Source organism: Lithobates pipiens, unplaced genomic scaffold (assembly GCF_037356315.1).
Source record: "Lithobates pipiens isolate NorthernLeopardFrog02 unplaced genomic scaffold, aLitPip1_a1.2 Scaffold_8, whole genome shotgun sequence".
NCBI lineage: Eukaryota > Metazoa > Chordata > Amphibia > Anura > Ranidae > Lithobates > Lithobates pipiens.
Window position 1 is genome coordinate 18,852,735 of NW_027507903.1, and position 24,052 is coordinate 18,876,786.

The 24,052-nt window shown below is 43.8% G+C and overlaps 1 protein-coding gene across 1 annotated transcript in view; it reads left to right on the forward strand.

The window, feature by feature from the left end:
- The window catches only part of LOC143961085 (insulin-like growth factor 1 receptor), a 294,645-nt gene that overhangs the window by 224,224 nt on the left and 46,369 nt on the right, over positions 1–24,052 (forward strand). Inside the window, exons 12-15 of the mRNA XM_077470236.1 lie at positions 923–1,056; positions 4,076–4,238; positions 11,458–11,566; positions 17,027–17,097. Coding sequence (XP_077326362.1) covers positions 923–1,056; positions 4,076–4,238; positions 11,458–11,566; positions 17,027–17,097 — 477 coding nt within the window. The remainder of the gene's footprint in view (positions 1–922; positions 1,057–4,075; positions 4,239–11,457; positions 11,567–17,026; positions 17,098–24,052) is intronic.

Sequence of the window (24,052 nt, forward strand, 5' to 3'; positions counted from 1 at the left end):
AAGAGAAAACGTTTTGGCTTGACCTATACCTAAGTGGTGACCTCCACATATTCTCTCAGTCCTATAATCCAAAGTTTCTTCAGAAAGTCAATGTGGAAGAGAAGACATGGTGAGCATAGTCGGGATGCACTGAATTAAAAGCAAGCCACCCTTCTAATTGTTGCTAACGGGTCAAACTGCCAATAGACTGTATAACAGTGTTTCTCAATTTTATTTAATTTTTTTTTAAACATTTAGGAACCCTTTAACTTTTTAGTCTCCGGGAAGCCTTGCTGATAAACTGCTCACTGTACATTAGGGCGATGGTCAGTGGAGAATGCCTTTTACAGTTTCAGACAGTGGGAAGAATTACTGTATTTATTGGCGTATAACACTCACTTTTTCACCATGAAAATCAGGTGCAAATAGCATGTGCGTGTTATACGCCAATACAAAAATTCCCTCTTAAAATGAATGTGCGTGTTATACGCCGATAAATACGGTATCCCCCTTGCAGATAGGTAAAGAGATCAATGGTGTCATTAGGAACTTGGCTAAGAGGCAGACATTGCTCATTGTTCAAGGAACCCCTTGCAACCTTTTCAACACAGAGGAACTCTTGAAATAACTTGCTAGTCTTAAGGAACCTCTGCTGAAAAATTACTATACTTGCAACTCACGATGCATTAGGATGATGGTCAGTGGGAAGAATGTTCCTTACACTTGTGGTCATTGGGAAGATTTACCCTCTTACAGATGGCTACAAAGAGTGTCAGTGGGAACTTCTGAAAAGCAGGAATTGCTCAAGGACCCCCTAACAACCTCTGGAGCATCTTTTGGGTTCCAAAAAACCCTGGTTGAGAGAGGCTGCTGTACACAGTATCTGTGAGTGTAACCCCCTTTTTATGATGCTAAACTCGCATTACAATATTGTACTTTTCAGCTGGTGCCGATAATATACCTGGAGCGGTCCTCGCTGAGGAAGCAGAAGAAAATGCAGTCATCTTAAAGTGGCCAGAGCCACCTTATCCTAATGGACTTACTCTGATGTATGAGATTGAATTGAAGCAGGGGGAGGTAAGTGTGTGTATGTATATATGATGGCAACTCTAACATAGTGTTCTCAGGATGAACCTAGACCATGCCATGAGAGCTCTTAGGATGAACCTAGACCATGCCATGAGAGCTCTCAGGATTAACCTAGATCATGCCATGAGTGTTCTCAGGATGAACCTAGACCATGCCATGAGAGCTCTCAGGATGAACCTAGACCATGCCATGAGTGCTCTCAGGATGAACCTAGACCATGCCATGAGAGCTCTCAGGATGAACCTAGACCATGCCATGAGAGCTCTCAGGATGAACCTAGACCATGCCATGAGTGCTCTCAGGATGAACCTAGACCATGCCATGAGTGCTCTCAGGATGAACCTAGACCATGCCATGAGTGCTCTCAGGATGGAACCTAGACCATGCCATGAGTGCTCTCAGGATGGAACCTAGACCATGCCATGAGTGCTCTCAGGATGGAACCTAGACCATGCCATGAGTGCTCTCAGGATGGAACCTAGACCATGCCATGAGTGCTCTCAGGATGGAACCTAGACCATGCCATGAGTGCTCTCAGGATGGAACCTAGACCATGCTATGAGTGCTCTCAGGATGGAACCTAGACCATGCTATGAGTGCTCTCAGGATGGAACCTAGACCATGCCATGAGTGCTCTCAGGATGGAACCTAGACCATGCCATGAGTGCTCTCAGGATGGAACCTAGACCATGCCATGAGTGCTCTCAGGATGGAACCTAGACCATGCTATGAGTGCTCTCAGGATGGAACCTAGACCATGCTATGAGTGCTCTCAGGATGGAACCTAGACCATGCTATGAGTGCTCTCAGGATGGAACCTAGACCATGCCATGAGTGCTCTCAGGATGGAACCTAGACCATGCCATGAGTGCTCTCAGGATGGAACCTAGACCATGCCATGAGTGCTCTCAGGATGGAACCTAGACCATGCCATGAGTGCTCTCAGGATGGAACCTAGACCATGCCATGAGTGCTCTCAGGCTGGAACCTAGACCATGCCATGAGTGCTCTCAGGCTGGAACCTAGACCATGCCATGAGTGCTCTCTGGATGAACCTAGACCATGCCATGAGTGCTCTCAGGATGAACCTAGACCATGCCATGAGTGCCGTCATTCCTGGTAAGGGAAACTGGCAGTGGAGCAATTCGGCTTCACAGCCGGTTCCCTACTGCACATGGGTGAAGCACGCTGTGCTCTTGGCCCGACGGTGGAGAAGGGGGGCGAACTTAATTTCCGGAAGTGGGGAAAGGGGTACCTGTCAAAAATAAAACAGGTAACCATTCCCCCCCGAAGGGTGCCAAATGTGACACCGGAGGGGGGAAGGGAGACAGATGAGCGTAAGTTTGAATTTTGGGATTCTCCATAGCCTGGACAAGCTGAATGATGTCAGCCGACAGTGGGCTTTAGCTGCCGTTGACTTAATATGGGTGACAGTAGTGCAGAACAACGTGCGTTCCTGTGATCCCCAGGAGAAGTTGTACCAAAAGAACTTCGTCCCTACCTCTCCTTTAAACCATAATTCACACCTATTGCATTATTCCATGGGTGCTCAACCTGGGGCTCTCCAGCTGTTGCAGAGCTACAAGTCCCACCATGCCTCTGCCTTTGAAAGTCATGCTTGTAATTGTCAGCCTTGCAATGCCTCATGGGACTTGTAGTTTTACAACAGCTGAAGGGCCACAGGTTGAGCACACCTGCATTACGTTAATGCACAAACACAGGGTTTGCACAATATCGCAGTACCTTTTAAATACCACCCAGTGCACACCATGGAATTGTGTTTTAGTGCACTACAGCGCAAAGGTGTGAACCATCTGTGCGGTGTGATTTCACTCGCAAGTATAAAAAATCACTGCACAGAGCAGGTAAAGTATAACATGTTTGTTGTTGTAAAGCTTTCATTTGTTTTTTCTCTCTTTAAAATCATTTTAAGTACTGTATTTTCTGGCATATAAGACTACCTTTTACACTTTAAAAAAATGCCCAAAAATCGGGGGTCATCTTATACGCCATGTATACAATGCTGCCCGATGGATGTCAGCCCCCAAATGTCTGCTAATACTGTATGTGGCTTCAGCTACAAACAGTATACGCCGTTGAGCCAATCCCGGTGAGCGATGTATTCTATTAATGAATACAGAGCCTGCTTGGATTGGAGTAACAACCTCTGTCAATACGAGCAGGCTACATAGAATAGCCTGCTCGTATTGGCTTTGAGAGCGAGCGAGAGAGAGAGCGAGAGAGAGAGCGAGAGAGAGAGCGAGCGAGAGAGCGAGACACACAAGGGCTGATGATGCTACAGCCTCTGCCAATCCAAGCAGGCGTTGTATTCATTAAAATAATACACTGCTCACCATACTTCCCTGGGTAAATCCATTCACTGATCTCCTACTACTATACATCCTGCTATTTGCCTTTGAGGTCCCAGGCACCCAAGAGGGACAGGTAAATCTGGGACATATGACAGGGGGTTATTAAATGCATTTTGGTGGACAATTCCCATAGAATGTAACCCAAAAGTGGTATAGGTTTGGTTAGTGAAAAATTCTACTTTCCAGAGTTGTGGCATTCAATAGATCTCTGTTTGTGTTATTATTGTTTGATTTACTTTATGACATATCACAGCATGGCGGATGAGTAGTTGGCATTCTTGCTTTGTGTTTTTTAATGGTTCTAATGTTTTTTTTTTAAATGGTGTTACCTCAGAAGGGGGGTAGTCTTATACCGCGAGTATTGCCCCAAACCTATGTTTTCACTTGAAAAATAAGGGGTCGTCTTGTACGCCCAGTCGCCTTATACGCCGGAAAATACGGTATATAATTTGTAGAATACGTAGTCCTCCATTGTAAATTTGTGCATTTCTGTCCATTATTGAGTTGTATCTTCAGCTCACTTTTTGTATTCTCTTCTTTTCTTATGTACTGCTGATTGTTTTCTGTAATTTTTATTTTTATTTTTTTTAACCTATAGTCTTTCTCCCTTTTTTATTTTTATGCTATTTCCTCAGCAACGCAATAAAGAATGTGTTTCCAGACAAGAATATGCTAACTTTGGAGGTACCAAACTCATGCGGCTTAACCCAGGCAACTACACCGCGCAGGTGCGCGCCATTTCGCTCTCTGGAAATGGTTCGTGGACGGACATGGTGTCATTCTTTGTAAAGGAGAGAAGTGAGTGTCCTTTTTAGCAATGAGCTGATGTTATAATATGTATATGTGTAATGACTAAAATCAAGGATTTGCTATTTTTCATGACATACTAGAGCTGCACGATTATTGGTTAAAGGGGTTGTAAAGACAAATTTATTTATTTATTTTTTAAATAACAAACCTGTTATACTTCCACTGTGCAGCTCGTTTTTCACAGAGTGGCCCCGAACCTGCTCTTCTGGGGTCCCTCGGCGGCTGTCTTGGCTCCTCCCTGCAATAACTAACCACCTTCATGCTTTCTCTCTCGCATGGTGGTTAGTTCTTGCGGGCACGCTTCCGTGATACGGCCGGCAGCTATAGCCGCTCACTTTATCACTCACCGTGTCATTGGATGTGATTGACAGCAGCCAATGGATGCGCTGCTTTCAATTCATCCACGCTAGGCTGAGCGGCGAAGAAGACATTGGGGGCGAGCGCAGCAGGTGAACGGGCTCAGGTAAGTAAAACGGGGGGTGGGGCTGGGGGGGGGCAGTATTGTCAGATGTTTTTGCATAGGATGCATTAAGGTGAAAAAACACGAACCTTTACAACCCCTTTAAAAAAAATTGCGATCTCGATTCAACACTCTGCCCCCCCCCCCCACGATCTTAATCCGACATTTCGTTTTCAATATTATTTTTTTAGGTATTTAAAGTATACAACGTCAATAATAGCCGTTATGACAATAAACCGTCATTAATAATAACCTAGGGTATTAATCTTTTGTAACAATTAAGGGTACATACTGACATAAAAATACTGAATTGCCAGTTAACTTATGAACATATAATGCGTGATTCAGAAAGAACAGTGTAAAGAGGAATATCGTCTATAAACTATATGTATACCGTATATACTCGAGTATAAGCTGAGTTTTTGAGCACATTTTTAAGGCTGAAATCGGGCGTGGGAGTAGACCATCCAAAAAATGCTATGTTAGATCTAAGAGGCTCACCTCTTGCTAAGAAATCAGTATGTGTCGGATATCATGTAAAAAAGGAAATTATAATGCTAAATTATGAGGAACTCGCAACACCGGTCTGAAGTATCAGCCAGTCTGAACTCTACAGCAGTTGTGGATACTAGGGTTGTCCCGATACCATTTAAGACCGAGTACAAGTACCAATACTTTTTTCAAGTACTCTCTGATACCGATTACAGATACTTTTCTTTTAATGTCATGTGACAGTTTTCAGAGCACAATACAGATTAGGTGGCACTGATATGCAGCACTAATAGGATTTGGTGGCACTGATGAGCACTGACTGATGGCTGGAACTGACAAATGATTGGCAATGATAGATGGCATTGATAAGTAGCTGGCACTGATAGATAGAACTGACAGGTGGCTGGCACTGATAGGGGCACTTCTGGACATTGGGCACTGATAGATGGCACTGACAGATGGCTGGCACTGATAAGGCAGCACTTACAGGCATTGGACACTAATAGGTGGCATTTATGGGCACCGATGGGCAGGCACTGAAATGCCATGAAAGGAAAGGCTGCCTGCGACACCCATCTTGGTACTCCTGGCACTCGGCCGCATAAAAGCAGCAGCGGCTATCTTCTTACACCCAGCCTGAACTATATGGGCTGGGTGTAACAAGATGTCTGCTGCTGGCTTACTGCGGCCGAGTGCAGGGTGTACCAAGATGGGTGTCGGGATCTTCAAACGCTGACGTTGACACGAGCGTCACTTCCGTTGTTCCACCCGCTGACTTCCGGTTGTGCCGGGTCACCTAATCTGATGAAACACCGCCTCTCCCAGGTATCCTATCAGGCACTGGAAGCTTTTGTGCAAGTACATGCGCAAATGCTCGGTATCGGTCCCGGGACAACCCTAGTGGATACCCCAGGTGACCTGAGTGCCCACGAAAGGGCAAGTATAGTAGAACAAGTAGAGAGGGGAAAAAAAAGTGGGGGGTGGTATTAGACACTCCATGGCATAGCTGTCTCATAGAGTATTTAACAGGTATTTAATCCAGAGGTCTTTTCGAACGGGACAAGTTTATCATTTAGAATCGCCGCGCTCATTTACCTTCATCCAAGGAAGTTTGGATCCTAATAAGTGAAAGGGGGCCTGTGGAAGATTTCCATGATCTGGCTATGGAGACCCTGGCTGCTGCAAATATAAAGGCTTTAGAGAGGGATTCCACCAAAAAAAAAAATATTAAAAGCCAGCAGCTATAAATACTACAGCTGCTGACTTTTAATAAATGGACACTCACCTGTCCTGGGTTCCAGCGATGCCGGCAGCCGAGGCCCTCGGCTGCTGCCGCCACCATTCTAGGTGAGGGAATCAGGAAGTGAAGCGAATCGGCTTCACTTTCCGGTTCCCTACTGCGCATGCGCGAGTCGCGCAGCGCAATAGGAAATCTCCGCGCTGTCACTGGGACCCGTGTGTGTCCCAGCAGACAGCGCGGCAGGGCAGGAAATGGCGTAGACTCCCACGGGAGTCTATGCCCGGAAGTGGGTGTAAATACCTGTCTTTGACAGGCATCTCCACCCCCCTCCCCCCTGAAAGGTGCCAATTGTGACACCGGAGGGGGGGAGGGATCCGATCAGCGGAAGTTCCACTTTAGGGTGGAACCCCGCTTTTAAGTCTCCTTTTGTGTGTCTCGTCGTTCCCTCTATAGGGCGCCCCAGCAGAGCTTGCAGTGATGATTTAACGAGGTTCATTTGAGTATATGAAATTATAGGTATGGATCCAGAACCTGCCGGACTTTTGGCCTTTTCCACCAAACATGGAACATTGTGCCATTCATACCACACCCTCTGAAACACTGCGGGGACGCACCAAGGAAAAATGATGCCACTCTCACTGGCACCATATACCACCACAGAAGGACCTTATAGTTCACTTCAATCAGCGATGTCTTGATATATGACTTGGATGCACTTTGTGCTATCTTACTCCAATCCTCCACAACCAGAGAGTCTCCTCCAGGTCCTCCTCCCATTTGTGCACATAAAATAACTTTTCAGATGTGGGGTCAATATGGAATACATTTTGTATATGTGACCGGTGTGTTTGTCGAAAATCCTGCATAGATATTCCATTGGTGTTGACGAGGTTAAATCTGGCAAATGTTTATTCAAGCGGACCTTCAGTAATTTTTTTACAACTTTCCATCTATTAAATCTTCTGCCCTTGTTGTGTTAACTTTGGATAGTAAAACTTTTTTTTTTTTCTGCCAGTAAATACCTTATACAGCCTATCCTGTTGCTTGTCTGGTGATTAGCCTAGACTTATGACATCATGCACAGCTCTCTCTGTTTGCCAGGAAGGGAGGGGGGGGGGGGGGGCGAGTCATGAGAGGGCCAATGAGAGCTGTAAAGCTGGAGGTGAGCCTGTGTGTAAATCCAGGAAGTGAATAGGCAGCAGCTTCAGCTTCCCACAGTTAAAATGGTTACAGAAAGACTCAGTAGAGGGAGATTTCTGCAGCATATTTTGCAAGTACAGAATCGCAGTATATATAAAATAATATGCAAAGTGGTTGGAGGGAAGCTTCAAAATGGCAAAGAAGGTTTTGTATTACAAATTATGTGAGCAGACTGCAGTTCCTCTTTTTAACATTGCTCAGCGCTGTGAGAGAAAAGGAAACATTGTAATATTTGGTTCTTTTAGATCAAAGGAATGAACTTCGGTCTGCAAATGAGATCAGTTGCGTACATGTATTTTCTGCTAGAAAACTACTTAGGACCCTCAAACAACAAAAGATTGTTACAACCACGTGTAGTAATGAGATCAGTATGATAACGAGCATTTTAGACCCTTGAGATTTCTTGTCTGTTGATAATAGGCCGTTGTGCAAAATGCTTTAGGCCTCATATACAATAGCAGTGGGGGAGGGGGGGTTTAACCCTGCGGTTGAGCCGCGGTTTTACTTGACCCCCAACTACTCCGCCTTTAGCGGCTGAGGCAGAATTACAGTGGGGAAAATAATTATTAGATCCCCTGCAGATTTTGTACGTTTGCCAACTTGCAAAGAAATGAGGGGTCTAATTTTTTTTATTTTTTATCATAGGTATTTTTAAAATGATAGAGACAGAATATCAACCTAAAATCCCGAAAAAGCACATAATGCAAATGTTATAAGTTGAGTTGCAGTTCAGTGAGTAAAATAAGTATTCGATCCCCAAGCAAAACATGACCAAGTACTTGGTGGAGAAACCCTTACTGGGAAGCACAGACATAAGACGTTTCTTGGCGTTGGTGATCAGGTTTGCACACATCTCAGGAGGAAGTTTGCTCCATTCTTTTTTTTTTTTATTTTTTTTTACAGATCTTAAAGCCTTAAGGTTTCCTGGCTGTCGCTTGGTAACTCAAAGTTGCAGCTCTCTCGATAAATTTTCTATAGGATTAAGGTCTGGGGACTGGTTCGGCCACTTCATGATCTTAATGCGCTTCGGCTTGAGACACTGCTTTGTTGCCTTAGCGGTATCTTTTGGGTCATTGTCATGCTGAAAGACCCATCTTCAGTGTTCTGGCTGAGGGAAGAAGGTTCTCATCGAAGATTTTACAATACATCGGCCACGTCCATTTGCCCCTTAATGTGGCAACGTCGGCCTGTACCTTTTAGCAGAGTAACGGCCCCAAAGCAAATTGTTTCCACCTCCGGGCTTGACTGTAGGGATGGCGTTCTTAGGGTCATACCCTGTTTCCCCTAAAATAAGACCTAGCGTGATTGTCGGTGTTGGCTGCAATATAAGCCCTACCACCCAAATAAGCCCTACTCTGTTTCCTCAAAAATAAGCCCTACCCTGAAAAGAAGACCTACAAGGACTTTAACTAGGGCTTTTATTGCAGCTATCACCGACAATCACACTAGGTCTTATTTTAGGGGAAACAGGGTAGTCAGCATTTTTCTTCCTCCAAACACGACAAGTCCCCCTCCTGAAGAAGTCACATGTACAGTCATGACAATGAACATCTAAATGATTCAGAGAAGGATTGGGAGAAAGTGCTGTGGTTAGATGAGTCCAAAATGTATCTCTTTGGTATTAACTCAACTCTCCATGTTTGGAGGAAGAAAAATGCTGATTATGACCCTTAGAACACCATCCCTACAGTCAAACACGGAGGTGAAAACATGATGCTTTTGGGCCGTTTCTCTGCTAAAGGCACAGGCCAACTTTGCCACATTGAGGGGCCAATGGATGGGGCTATGTATCATTTAACCGCTTCCCAACCGCCTCACGCCGATATATACGTCGGCAGAAGGGCACGTACAGGCCGAATCACGTACCTGTACGTTGCCCTTTAAGAGGCAGCAGGGGGCGTGCCCGCGGGAAGCTCTTGCGTCGGGTCGCACATCCCACAAACTCAATCGCCACGGGGATACCCGCGATCGCCTCACGGAGAGGAAGAATGGGGAGATGCTAAAGTAAACAAGCATCTCCCTGTTCTGCCTAGGAACAGTGACGCTGATCTCTGCTCCCTGTGATTGGAGCAGAAATCAGTGATGTGTAAAACACAGCCACGCCCCCCACGGTTAGCAACACGCCTCTAGGACACACTTAACCCCTACACTGCCACCTAGTGGTTAACCCATTTACTGCATTTGTATAGCACTGATTGCTGTATGAATGACAATGGTCCCAAAAATGTGTCAAAAATGTCCGATGTGTCCACCATAATGTCGCAGTCATGATAAAAATCGCTGATCGCCGCCAGTTAAAAAAAAAATATATATATTATTAAAAATGCCATAAAACGATCCCCTATCTTGTAAACGCTATAACTTTTGCGCAAACTACTCGCTTATTGCGATTTTTTTTTTTTATTTTTTTTTTTGTCAAAAATATGTAGAAGAATACGTATCGGCCTAAACTGAGGAAAACAATAGTTTTTTTTTATATATATTTTTGATGGATATTTATTATAGCGTAAAGTAAAAAATAATGCGTTTTTTTTTTTTTTTTTTTTTTCAAAATTGTCGGCTTTTTTTTTTTTATAGTGCAAAAAATAAAAACCACAGAGGTGATCAAATACCACCGAAAGAAAACTCTATTTGTGGGGGGAAAAAAAGACGTCAATTTTGTTTGGGAGTCACGTTGCACGACCGCGCAATTGTCAGTTAAAGCGACGCAGTGACGAATCGCAAAAAGTGCTCTGGTCAGGAAGGGGATGAAGTGGTTAAAATACACCTATGATAAAAAAAAAAAAAAAAATGATAGACCCTTAATTTTCTTTGTAAGTGGGCAAACTTACAAAATCTGCAGGGGAACAAAAATGATTTATTCCACTATATACCCCCCTGTAGCTGTAGGTGGGAGCTACCGCCTGCCAGTAGCAATCCATTCAAGTGAATGGTTGCCGCTTTTCAAATGCCCCGCAACAGCAAGCGTTGTCCTGCTAGTGCGGGATTCAAGGGGTTAAAGCAGGCAGTGAGGAGATGATACAACGCTTCCTCTGTGTCTGACAAACGCTCTCTGAAAAGTTATTTGATCACACTTCCGACAGCAGCATTAGTGTGAATGAGCCCTACATCTCTTGCATCTCATGCTGCCAATGAGGAATATCGGTTCTAGTGCCCGTACCTTTGTAACATTGCTGTACGGTGTGCGTTTCCATGTCCTCCATCTAGGCTTATTAAAGTGGTTGTAAACCCTTACAAACCACTTTGACCTACAGGTAAGCCTAGATTAAGGCTTACCTGTAGGTCCAAGTAATATCTCCTAAACCTACATGGTTTAGGAGATATTTACAAAAAGACAGCCAACGCTGTCTACGGCACATACGCCGTAGACAACGGCGCATGCGCCGTAGACAGCAGCGCACTGGGCAGGCCGCAGATCGCGGCGACATGCCGCTCGTGTCGGCCCCCGTGCGCATGCGCGGGAGTGACGTCATCGCGGCTCCAGCGAATCACAGAGCCGGAGCCACGAGACCCGGAAGTCGCTCCGGGATACATGGCAGCGGCGAAGAGGAAGACAGAGGACCGCTGCGGGGGCTTAGTTCTCAGGTAAGTTATTCATAATGAGCTAGTATGTTATGCATACTAGCTCATTATACCTTTGCCTTACAGGGTGTGTTTTTTTTTTTTTTTTTTATATTGCCTTTACTTCCTCTTAAGACTTGTTAAAAGATGCAGTCGTTCTATTCATCTCTGTTAAGTTTGTCTTACCAAGAAAACTGATTATTATTGTAGACAAGCTCTTGTCTTGTTGCTGACTATTCATGTTTTTTGTGCAGCTCCTGAGACTCCCGAAGGCCTCATGCACCTGGCCGTGGTCCTTCCAGTCACTACGGTTTTATTACTTGTGTCCATCTTTATCATTGCCTGCTATGTCACCAAGAAAAGGTAAGTCCTGCTGTGTTCTAACGAGTAATATAAAAAGCTCCTGTATAAGGACACTTAAACGGATCGTAAAAAAATAAAAATAAAGATCCACTGAAGAAAACCAATTCCATTAAACTTGCAGTGGAAAGTTGTGCCTACAGGTAAGTGTGTAATAAGGCTTGCCTGTAGGTACAGTGACTATCTCTTAAACTTGAGCTGCTTAGGAGATATTCACGTTGGCTGCAGCTGGTGACGTCACTTGAGCGCAGGGCACACTGGGTGCGCCCTGAATGCAGAGTGCCATGCTGCGATTGAGACTGCCATGTGCGGGAGTGACATCATCACAAACCGGGCATTCGAAAAGTTGAAGAGCGCAAACCCAGTAGAACTGTCGAGTGAATATGGAAATGCCGGGAGTGGTGCATATATGGAAGGAGCGCCAGACCAAACAATAAGAGTCCAATTTAATTTATTGGTAATGTGCTAAAAGACATCCAACGCATTTTGGGAGGTCAAAGGGCGCCTGCCCTCTTCATCAGTAGCCCTGATGAAGGGGCGTTCCTTTGATCCCCTAAATGCGTTGGTTATCTTTTAGCAAAATACCATTAATTGAAATTGGACTGGTCTATGTTTTGATCTGGTGCTCCTTCCAGATATGCACATTTTTTTTACTAGTAACTTTCTGGGGTACCCACTGGAGCATATCCTGGTGTGCAGCCTAACCCGAATCTGTAAGCTCTTCAAATGTTTTTGCCCTCTCACTACTTCATATAAACTTTCATATATACAGTTGTGCTCATAAGTTTACATACCCTGGCAGAATTTATGATTTCTTGGCCATTTTTCAGAGAATATGAATAACACAAAAACATTTCTTTCACTCATGGTTGGTGTTTGGCCAAAGCGATATTATCGATAAACTGTGTTTGTTTATTCTTTTTAAATCATAATGGCAACAGAAACTATCCAAATGACCCTGATCAAAAGTTTACATACCCCAGCTCTTAATACCGTGTATTGCCCCCTTTAGCATCAATGACAGCTTGAAGTCTTTTGTGGTATTTGTGGATGAGGCTCTTTGTCTTCTCAGATGGTAAAGTTGCCCATTCCTCTTGGCACAAAGCCTCCAGTTCCTGTCAATTCTTGGGCTGTCTTGCATGGACGGTACGTTAGAGATCTCCCCAGAGTGGCTCAATGATATTGAGGTCAGGAGACTGAGATGTCCTCTCCAGAACCTTCACTTTATTCTGCTGTAGCCAATGACAGGTGGACTTGGTCTTGTGTTTTGGATCATTGTCATGTTGGAATGTCAAAGTACGTCCCATGCACAGCTTCCTGACTGATGAATGCAAATGTTTCGCCAGTATTTTTTGATAACATACTGCATTGAATGAATGAAATACTTATATAGCGCACAATGCGAACTGAATCGCCTCTAGGCGCTCATCTTGCCATACATTTTTACCAAATTTCCTGTGCCTTTGTAGCTCACACATCCACAAAACATCAGCGATTCACCTCCGTGTTTCACAGTAGGAATGGTGGACCTTTCATCACAGGCCTTGTTGACTCCTCTACAAATGTAGCATTTATGGTTGTGGCCAAAAAGCTCAATTTTGGTCTCACCACAGCCACAACACATGTTACTAGAGAGTTCTGTATTTCATCTGAAGTTATTTATGGGATTTTCTTGGCAGTTGTGGCTGAGATTTTAGTTGGTCTACCTGACTGTGGTTTGGTTTCAACAGAACCCTTCATTTTCCACTTCTTGATTAGAGTTTGAACACTGCTGATTGGCATTCTCAATTTCTTGGATATCTTTTTATATCCCTTTCCTGTTTTATACATTTCAACTACCTTTTCCCGCAGATCCTTTGACAATTCTTTTGCTTTCCCCATGACTCAGAATCCAGAAACGTCAGTGCAGCACTGGATGAAAGATGCAAGGGTCTGTCGGGAATCCAGAAACTCATTGACCTTTTATACACACACACTAATTACAAGTAAACAGATCGGAGGTGAGGATGGTTACCTTTTAATAGCCATTCAAACCTCTTTGTGTCAACTTGTGTGCATGTTATCAGGCCAAAATCACCAGGGTATGTAAACTTTTGATTGGGGTCATTTGGGTAGTTTCTGTTGCTATTATGATTTAAAGAGTAAACACAGTTGATTGATAATAAATGTCTTCAGCCAAACACTAACCATGAGTGAAGAAATCATAAATTCTGCCAGGGTATGCACACTCATGAGCACAACTGTATATAAAGTGTGTGTGTGTGTGTGTGTGTGTGTGTGTATATACACACGCACAACTCTCACACTATATTACCAAAGGTATTGGGATGCCTGCCTTTACACGCACATGAACTTTAATGGATTCCAGTCTTAGTCCATAGGGTTCAATATTGAGTTGGCCCACCCTTTGCAGCTATAACAGCTTCAACTCTTCTGGGAAGGATATCCACGTGGTTTAGGAGTGTGTCTATGGGAATGTTTGACCATTCTTCCAGAAGCGCATTTGTGAGGTCAGGCACTGATATGGGACAAGCAGGCCTGGCTCGCAGTCTGCATTTCTGAAGCTCTCCACAAGTGATCCTTGGCTCTTGGACGACTCTTCTGATAATTCTTTTCACTACTCTGTCATAAATCTTGCGAGTAGCACCTGGTCGTGGCCAGTTTATGATGAAATTATGTTCTTTCCACTTCCAGATTATGGCCCCAACAGTGCTCACTGAAACATTCAGAAGTTTAGAAATCCTCCTGTAACCAATGCCATCAGTATGTTTTGCAACAATAAGCTTGCAAAGGTCTTGAAAGAGCTCTTTGCTTTTACCCATCATGAGATATGTCTTGTGTGGCACCTTGGTAATGAGACAGCTTTTTATAGGTCAGTTGAGACTGAATCGGCTGGTATTAATTTGCACAAGATTTCAGCTGGTGTCTTAGCTTTCCATGTCTTTTTGCACCCCCCCTTTTCTTCATGTGTTCAATGCCTTTTCCCTGTGTCATTCCAATTTTTTACACATCATTTCTGAACGTACTATTTGTTTTGGTTTCTTTTGTATGTATGCATTGCATGGGTTGTTACTGACGAGTGGTGAACATTTCATGTCAATAGCGCCTTTAGAAATATATTTACCTAGAAAAATGGTGATGTCTACTTATTTTACCTGCTGTATATTAGTTCCCTACCATGAACAGAGTATGTAGTTGCCATTTTCTATGGCATATAGACGCAATTGGTGGTATCCCACTTTTGTTAATGTTTATATGCAAACCAGAGAATCTACTATATTCAAATATTTTTTGAATTTCTGGGATATCCTGTCCTGGCTGCGATGAATAAATGAATGCATCATCTCCAAAAAATACAGTTTTGATTTTTTTTTTTTTCTAACTTTATTCCCTTCAAGGATGACCCAAAATGAAGATATATAGAAGGTTCAAAAGCAATATTACATAAAATAGGTTTTTAATTTGATAGGGTTCAATTGCACATTCAAAGATGCTTCAAAGTTTCGGGTTGACTTCATTTTAGTAGTGCAGGACATGTGTGTGCTTGTATAATTATGGCAGACAGATGAATTAATTCCGCGTTTTCCTTTATTTATATAAAGCAAACCAGTCTGCCATTCTAATTTTAGGGTTTTATGAATCTTGTTTTGGTTTTGTCTCCCATTTCTATTACCTTTTGACTGTGACCAGTGTGTAGAAAAGGGAGATTAGGTATAAAGAAAAGGTTATGTTTGTCTATGATTACTCCTTGGAGATATCAGTATTTTACAGGATTAAAATATTAGTAGAAGATCTGTTGGGGCGTGTATGTATATCATGTGAGACATGGAAATATATATTTATTATTATATATTTTATTTATATATATATATATATATATATATATATATATATATATATATATATATATATATAATATTTTTTTTTTATTTTTTTTAACTGTTACATGTAGCACTACTCCTAACTTCAAAGTGAAAGTTTATATATCAATGTTCATTTCCAGGAAGATTACTATGTGAATGATTTATTTTCTAATCTTATATTAACCACTTTCAGCCCCGGACCATTTTGCTGGTCAAGGACCAGACCACTTTTTGCGATTCGGCACTGCGTCGCTTTAACTGACAATTGCGCGGTCATGCAACGTGACTCCCAAACAATCAGATCAGGAACATCCCACAAGAGCTGCAGTTTGGGAGTTGCTCTGACCCAGTTGTCTAGCCGGGGGGTCTCCAAACTTTTCAAACAAAGGGCCAGTTTACTGTCCTTTAGACTTTAGTGGGGACCAGCTTGTGGCAAAGGGGGGTAGAAAATGTCCCAGGCTCAACATCAGTGATAATAAACATGGCCTCTGGGTTGGTGGTCAGTAGGAGGAGGAATAGTACTCCATCGCTGGTAAAAGTGGGAGAAATAGTACTCCTTTGTTGGTATCAGTGGGAGGAATAGTGCCCCATCATTTAGTGTCAATGGCAGGAATTATGCCCCACTGTTGGTGTCAGTGGTGCCCTGTATCATTGGGAGGAGTAGTGCCTCGTGTCATTGGGAGGAGTAGTGCCTCGTGTCATTGGGAGGAGTAGTGCCTCGTGTCATTGGGAGGAGTAGTGCCTCGTGTCATTGGGAGGAGTAGTGCCTCGTGTCATTGGGAGGAGTAGTGCCTCGTGTCATTGGGAGGAGTAGTGCCTCGTGTCATTGGGAGGAGTAGTGCCTCGTGTCATTGGGAGGAGTAGTGCCTCGTGTCATTGGGAGGCTCGTATCCTTGGGAGGAGTAGTGCCTCGTATCCTTGGGAGGAGTAGTGCCTCGTATCCTTGGGAGGAGTAGTGCCTCGTATCCTTGGGAGGAATATTGCCCCAAGGGCCAATAAAAGCTAGAAAAGGGCCGCAGTTTGGATACCACTGCTCTAGCCATTATAATTTGTCCAAATTTTACCAAAGTTGCTCAAAACTTTAGGCTTGCCCATTTTTTTCTGCTTTCAACACATCAACCTCAGGGACAACATGTTTACTTGCTTCCTAATTCATCCTACCCACTTGCAGGTGCCATTGTCACGACATAATCAATGTTATTCACTTGATCTGTCAGTGGCCATAATGTTCTCGATGGTCAATGTATGTTCCAAAGTATTCAAGAGTGTAGACGGACAAATTACAGGCACAGCGCTAGTTTATTTTTCATTTCTTTTAATAAGCTGACTCGGGCATCATTTAACAGCCACGGCATTTAATTTACAGCCGTGAAAGGGGAGATTTTTAAAGTGAACATTTCTTGTGAAATACGTTGGTGACCGTAATTTTTCCTACACAAGTATTAACGCCGAATGTTTAAGCTGTGCACGATACATCTTCTCCAGTGCAGTAATCTGTGAAAAAGCACAATGCCATTTAGTTTTTGTTCATATATAGAATTTAGTGATCTGATTCTCTAATACACCTCGGAATAATGTCACCTTTTTTGCATTCCCACAGGAACAGCGATCGGCTAGGAAATGGAGTGCTGTACGCATCGGTGAATCCCGAGTACTTCAGTGCAGCAGAAAGTAAGTAGCTGCTGCCATTAGTTATGTAACTTGTGATGTTCAATGGCTGGCACTGACTTTGTACCCAGAGCTATAGAAGAAAGACAGATCTCTGTATCGTAGAACAGTTTGGTGCCTTTACGTCATTTGGCATTTCTAGACATGGGTTACTTTGGCTGGTTTCAGTTTGTTGCCAAAGTGGAAATTCCAAAGCTTTGTTTTACTAGCTGAACAAGTTTTGGCACGACCCATCACATTCACATTGGTAATGAACCAGGGCAAAAAAATATTCAGCTTCCACCAACACCGCAGTATGTTCTAGTTCATAGCCTCATAACCTTACATACCCCAGGGACCCCATTCATTCAGGTTTTACATCAGGGGTCTCCACACTTTCTAAACAAAGGGCAAGATTACTGTCCTTCAGACTTGGTGATTGTAAAGTCTCTGGGATTTTTTAGTTAAAAATAACAAACATGCTCTACTTAACTGCTCACGCAGTGGTTTTACACAGAGCAGTCCTGATCCTCCTCTTCTCGGGTCCCTATTCTGCTCTGCTGGCCCCTCCCTCCAGTTGAGTGCCCCCACAGCACGCAGCTTGCTATGGGGGCACACGAGCCAAGCCACAGCTCCGTGAGTCCATTCAGACACGGAGCCCTGGCCCCGTCCCCCTTTCTCTACTCATTGGCTGACTAACTTTGACAGCAGCGGGAGCCAATGGCACTGGCACTGCTGTCTCAGCCAATGAGGAGGCGAGTCCCGGGCAGCCGAGACACTCCTACAACATCGCTGGATCTAGAGGGGGGTTGCTGCCTATAGAAGGCTTTTTATCTTAATGCATAAAATGCAAGATTAAGATAAAAAAAAAAAAAAACTTCTGCCTTTACAATCACTTTAAGGGGGGCTGGACTGTGGCCATTGGGAGTAGAAATGGTCTTGATGTTAGTGGGGATAAACCATGCCCCATCATTGGTGGGAGGAATTGTGCCCCATTGTTGGTGCCATTGGGGAGGAGTTGTGCCCCACCATTGGGAGGAGTTGTGCCCCATCTTTGCAGTCATTGGGAGAAATTGTGCCCCATCTTTGGTGTCATTGGGAGGAATTGTACCATGTCTTTGGAGTCATTGGGAGGAATTGTACTATGTCTGGAGTCATTGGGAGGAATTGTGCCTTATCTTTGGAGTCATTGGGAGGAATTGTGTCCCATCTTTGGAGTCATTGGGAGGAATTGTGTCCCATCTTTGGAGTCATTGGGAGGAATTGTGTCCCATCTTTGGAGTCATTGGGAGGAATTGTGTCCCCTCTTTGGAGTCATTGGGAGGAATTGTGTCCCATCTTTGGAGTCATTGGGAGGAATTGTGTCCCCTCTTTGGAGTCATTGGGAGGAATTGTACCATGTCTTTGGAGTCATTGGGGGAGGAATCGTGCCCCATCTTTGGAGTCATTGGCAGGAATCATGCCCCGTCATTGGGAGGAATTGTGCCCCGTCTTTGGTGTCATTGGGAGAAATTGTGCCCCATCTGTGGGGTCATTGAGAGGAATAACAGTTTAGTTTGCATACTTCTACATTAATCAAGTAAGAAATACCCACCACACCACAATGTACAGTGTATTTTTGATTGTTTTCTATGCAATCTGAATATTCATAGGATATAACTTTTAAGAACTAACTAGGTGCTATTTGCACACGTGGTAACTGTGTTCAATATGGTACATGTAGTAGTTGTCCTGTACTTGACATACAAATCCACACTCGCATGAAAGAATGTCATCTTCTAAACGCTAGGGAAAGCTGTATTGGTTACCTTAGTAATCTTAGAGGAAGTGTCCAAAATGCTAACAACCTATGGCCCTGCCAGCTCCACAATTGTCTCGACCAACTTTAGTCAAACGAGCTGGACTGAAAATTGTCACCCGATTAGCACCAGCAACCAGCCAGTTGCAGGCAATGTTTAGGAATTCTGGCAGCTGCTTTACCACTCCTCCTTAAAGTGGTTATAAACCCTTACATATACTACTCAGTGAAGCGAAAGGGCCTCAGGTGAGCCACAAAGATGAAACAAATCCTCCTACATAAGTTGTACCTGTTTATCTACAGAACTCTCTTCTCTACAGCCGTTCAAAGCACAGAATTTATAAAGCTTGTGTGAGCTGTCAGGAAAAAGGGGACATAAAGCTGAAATTACACACTGCAGATCTCTGTGAGGAGAGCTCTGAGAGCTGATTGGAGGGATAGGGACACCCCTCCTGCACACAGGAACAGAGCTGAGGTTGTCAATCACAGGCTGTTTGCTGGATCTCCTTCTCCTGCTACCTTTTTTTTTTTCTCTTGGTGTCAGGAAAACTTGTCAGAAGTGATTTGTGTTGATAGCAGAGGAACAAAGCAGCAGACAGAAATGACACTTGGTGCTCTGGATTGAGACAGTACACAGTATAGAGAGATATGCTTTGTTCATATTTCGTGCCTGAGGTTTACAACTACTTTGAGCTGCAAGGCACACTGGGGTTGTATACTCACTGCAATGCTTTGCTTTCTGGTGCAGCAAAAAATTTACAAAAATTTACATGTTGCGTTAGGCAGGCAGTACCACATGCCGAACACTGCTCCACCGCGGATCGCTTTTCAGAGGGCAACAAGCCCTTAGAAAGACCAGCGAATTCTAGCCTGTAGGTACAGACACCCACTTTGTTTTACACGCACGCTTTATTGCAATGAAATTACTACCAGGTAATAATGTACGTTTCGTTTCTGCAAATCAGATACTGAAATAAATCTGGAAGCTGACTACTCGTTTACGGGAAATTATCTGCCATCATGTGCAGACCCTTCCGAGCGCATTCAGTTACATTTTACAAATCTGTATTTAACTCATGTGCAGTCTCACCTAGAGGCATGTCGTTAAAATGCCATCCATATCCTTTTCCTGACAATTTATAATTTTGTCTGTATTCCGCTGGCATCTGTTTCATACAGTCTCTATGCTGCTTTTTGTGCAGCATGACAATTTACATTCTTTTCTCCAAAATGCTTACTCTGACACCCAGATAAGGTATATTCATAATAATGGCAGATATGAGCTTTTTAAAATTCTTAAAGAATAATTTAGAGCGATCTATCTGGGAAGAGGGGAGCAGAAGGAACCTTGGTACTTAGCAGTTGTAGAGCATTGCATCTGCTTCTAAGGGAGATTTACTTCCAAAGGGGCTTTATGTGAGCCTTTGCTATAGAATGTGCTTTTTTAATTTGCACGAAGGAAAATCCGGTGGGGGGGGGGTCTCATAGCTTAAATGTATATAACAATTTAAAGATTCCTTATGTACAGTGAGAAGTGGCGAGTCTGTTTGAGCTAGGGATTTCTTTGCTTTGCATATTGCAGGGGCCACATTGTGGGTTTAGAAACAATTGCAGGCCAAAATAAATAAATAAATAATATGTTTCATTATATAAGTCTGCCCATACATCCAGTAGTGCCCAGCACAGTCCCTCCTTAGATTCAGAATGACCTCAGAGTTCCCCCTCCATCAGGCAGAGTTCCTCCCTTGGATCCAGGAGGATCCCGTCAGGCAGAGCCCCTCTCTTTGGATCCAGGAGGATCCCGTCAGGCAGAGTTCCTCCCTTGGATCCAGGAGGATCCCGTCAGTCAGAGCTCCTCCCTTGGATCCAGGAGGATCCCGTCAGTCAGAGCTCCTCCCTTGGATCCAGGAGGATCCCGTCAGGCAGAGTTCCTCCCTTGGATCCAGGAGGATCCCGTCAGGTAGAGTTCCTCCCTTGGATCCAAGAGTGCCCATTAGGGAGACTGGGGTGAGGGTCATGGCCGCCGACAGTGGATGCTCCCGTCTTTTATATTGTGGGACGCAGACCACTACCAGCCAGTTGGTGTATTTTCATGGACAATTGCTAAGGGCCGGATACAATCTTGGTTAGGATGTGTTCCACGGGCCAAAATTTGGAGATCCTTGCCTTATACTATGAATGGAGCCCTTGCTAATTGGGGTCATTTTGGCACCAGCTTTCCGATTGGAAGCTTCATGTAAGTCTGTGGGTAGGTGAATATAAACAGACATGAGCCTGTTTACATCCGCTTACCTCTGAGTCCGTTCAGGATCAGGAAAAGATCTATGCCCTTCTCAGTTTTTCTGGACCTAAACGTGGCAGATCTGAGGTAGATTAATGTACTGTAGGTGGGCATGAGTCAGTTTTCATTTGATCGCCCATAGACCTCCAGTTGCAAAATACAGAAAAGAAAAAAAGGAACTGAACGGGCACGCATGTTCTGCTCCAGTTTAGCAGGGGGTCTGCCAACGGACCACCAGCTGAACGTTACCGGATATGAGGTCCATGTGAAAGCCTTAATATATGTTTAAAGTTAAACATGTCACTTTACTAATTCTGGGGAAACCTTTGAAGCCAAATGTTCGGTATTGTTTGTCAAGCTAGTGAGGTTAATAAGCAGCTCACAAAGGACTCCACGGAGTCTGATGCTTTTAGTAAGCGAGCCACTCCTTCTGGAGGAATTTGTGGTAGAGCACAGCAGAAGGTAACTCCAGATGCACCGAGACCCTGGAGCTGTCTCCGTAAAAGAAAAATCTTTTCACATTCATATTAATTACCCATCCAGCACATTCTGAAAGGTTGTTGTTCTTCCCCCTGTTTATCCCATAATTACTTTCCACCTGGGTTCTGATTTTCCTGAGCCTCGGGGAGATTTAACCTGTTGAAGAATTTACTCTCCTCCTTCTGTCATATCCCCTTAAATCTTCAGGGTTTGGTTGGGTCAGAATTGCCCATTTACATCCTTCCATCTCTTCCCACAGATAAGATTGTCAGTTTTTTAACCTGCTATATCTCCTGCTGTTTGTATGCATTGTATACATTACTTTGAATAAAAAATAAAAAGTGCAATGTAGGATATAACAGCTTTTCTAGAAGCAAATATATATAATATTTTTTTTTTTAATGGCTTCCCACCTACATACAGAAGTCATCGCTCATTTAGGCATCTCCAAAACGTGTATAACGGTGAACTCCAGGAAAATTAATAATATTCCCTTGGAGTGCGGCTGCCACAGCACTGCAAGGTATAAATGCTTGTTTAGGTCTAGGGCAGGGGCTCCAAACTTTCTAAACAAGGGTCCAGTATACTATCCTTCAGGCACGGGGGGTGGACTCCATCGGAGTTCAACGGGAAATCTGTCTGCTGGTCCGCTCCACTTATGCAGAGGGGACACAGACACAGCTCTCTGGACCGTCTGTTTACACCCAACTGCCATCCGATCCAGTCCGTCAGACGAATGGGGAATGGATCCCCATCTGTCTGCTTTTAGCGGATAGGATCGGATTGGAACATGTTTATATACACTCACCATTTCATAGAGGAGACTGGAGTGTCCGATTAGGCCCACCTGACAAACTGGCAGACGGACCCAAATGGTCCACTAGTGTGAAAGGGGCCTTTGTTCTTAGGGGGACCAGATTGTGCTCAGTAGGAGTAGAAAATGCTCCCACTGTGTCAGTGGGAGTAAATGGTGCCCGATTGTTGGTATCTGTAGGAGGAATGGTGCCCCATCGTTGGTGCCAGCTAGAGGAGTGCTGTCCAAAGGGTCGGGTTAATGTGAGCAAAGGGCCACAGTTTGGAGATCACTTGTCTAGGAGAACAAGAAAAGCACTTTTGCTTGCCAGATCCTCTGTTCCCACAGGCTCCCTCTGCGCTGCAAAATCTTCTCCCCCATGCTCAGCCAGACACAAGTCCAATGCGGGCTCTATAGTCTTGCATTTTACATGAGTATGTTGAGGAAAAGTCCACCACTGAAGCATAGGGGAACTCTGGTCACTACAGGGGCGGAGGATCTGGTAAGTAAAAATGACTTTTCTGTCCACTAGACCTAACCAAGCATTTAAAACGTGCAGTTTTGCAGCCTCACGGCACACAGGTTCATCCATAGTAATCAACAAATCCAGCAAACTATAGAGAACCCAGGGGAAGGGCTTAATATAGCCCTTTTGACTGCATAACAGGGACCTATCCCTTCAGCATGGCTCTACCCTTAGGTTACCACTGATGCTCGAGTAAAATAATATCTTAATTGTACAGTCTAGCACATAGGCGAGTATTCAGTGGCATAGACCCCAAGTTATAGGTTGGTACTTTCGGGTGATTGAACATTTGCAAGCTTTTAAGGAGATGCCCTACGGTGCGTTCCCCCTAGGACCCTACCCCGCTGCGTGACTCCCCGGTTATTTTGCTAGTGTCCTAGATGATGAACCTTTTCTGCCTTTTGCTCTTTGCTTATCTACTTTTATTATTTTATCTTCAGATTCTTCAATCCAACTCTGCACAATAGTAAAAAATTTGTTTGGAAAGTCATTTCTGGTTTTGGACACCTTTGATTGCATGGCATGGTATTCTTTACAATTATGATAATCAGCCAGTAACCGTGTCAACTGATTAGATATCTGCTCTTGGCTAATATTGTTGGATAAGGCTCAGGGCACGTTCTCAGTTGATGATTTTTTTTTTTTCAACCTCTGTGTGTTCCTATCATTTTCTGAAAAATGTTTTACTATAAATATAGTCTTTAGCTGCTGATCATATGAAAATGTTATATTCCCATTCAACAAAAGTCTGTCGTCAGATTACCTTCTGGTGTGATGGATCAAAATTTAGCCTTTCCCTGCTGAAACAGACACATTTCGATCCATCTATGGCCGCCTTTGGTCTTGACCTAATCACAAATATTTATTATTTTATTTTATTGGTTCTTGTAAAAGGACTTGCATTATACGAAGTATGTTGATCTATACCAGGGCTCCAAAGACATTTGGGGTGCCCAGATTGTGGCCAGCAGGAGTGCAATTTTTTTTCTGGCATCAGTGGGAGAAAACATCACCACATTTTATATTAGGGGGAGGAATAGTGCCCCATTGTTGGTATCATTGGGAGGAATGGTACCCCATTATTTCTGTCAGTGGGAGAAA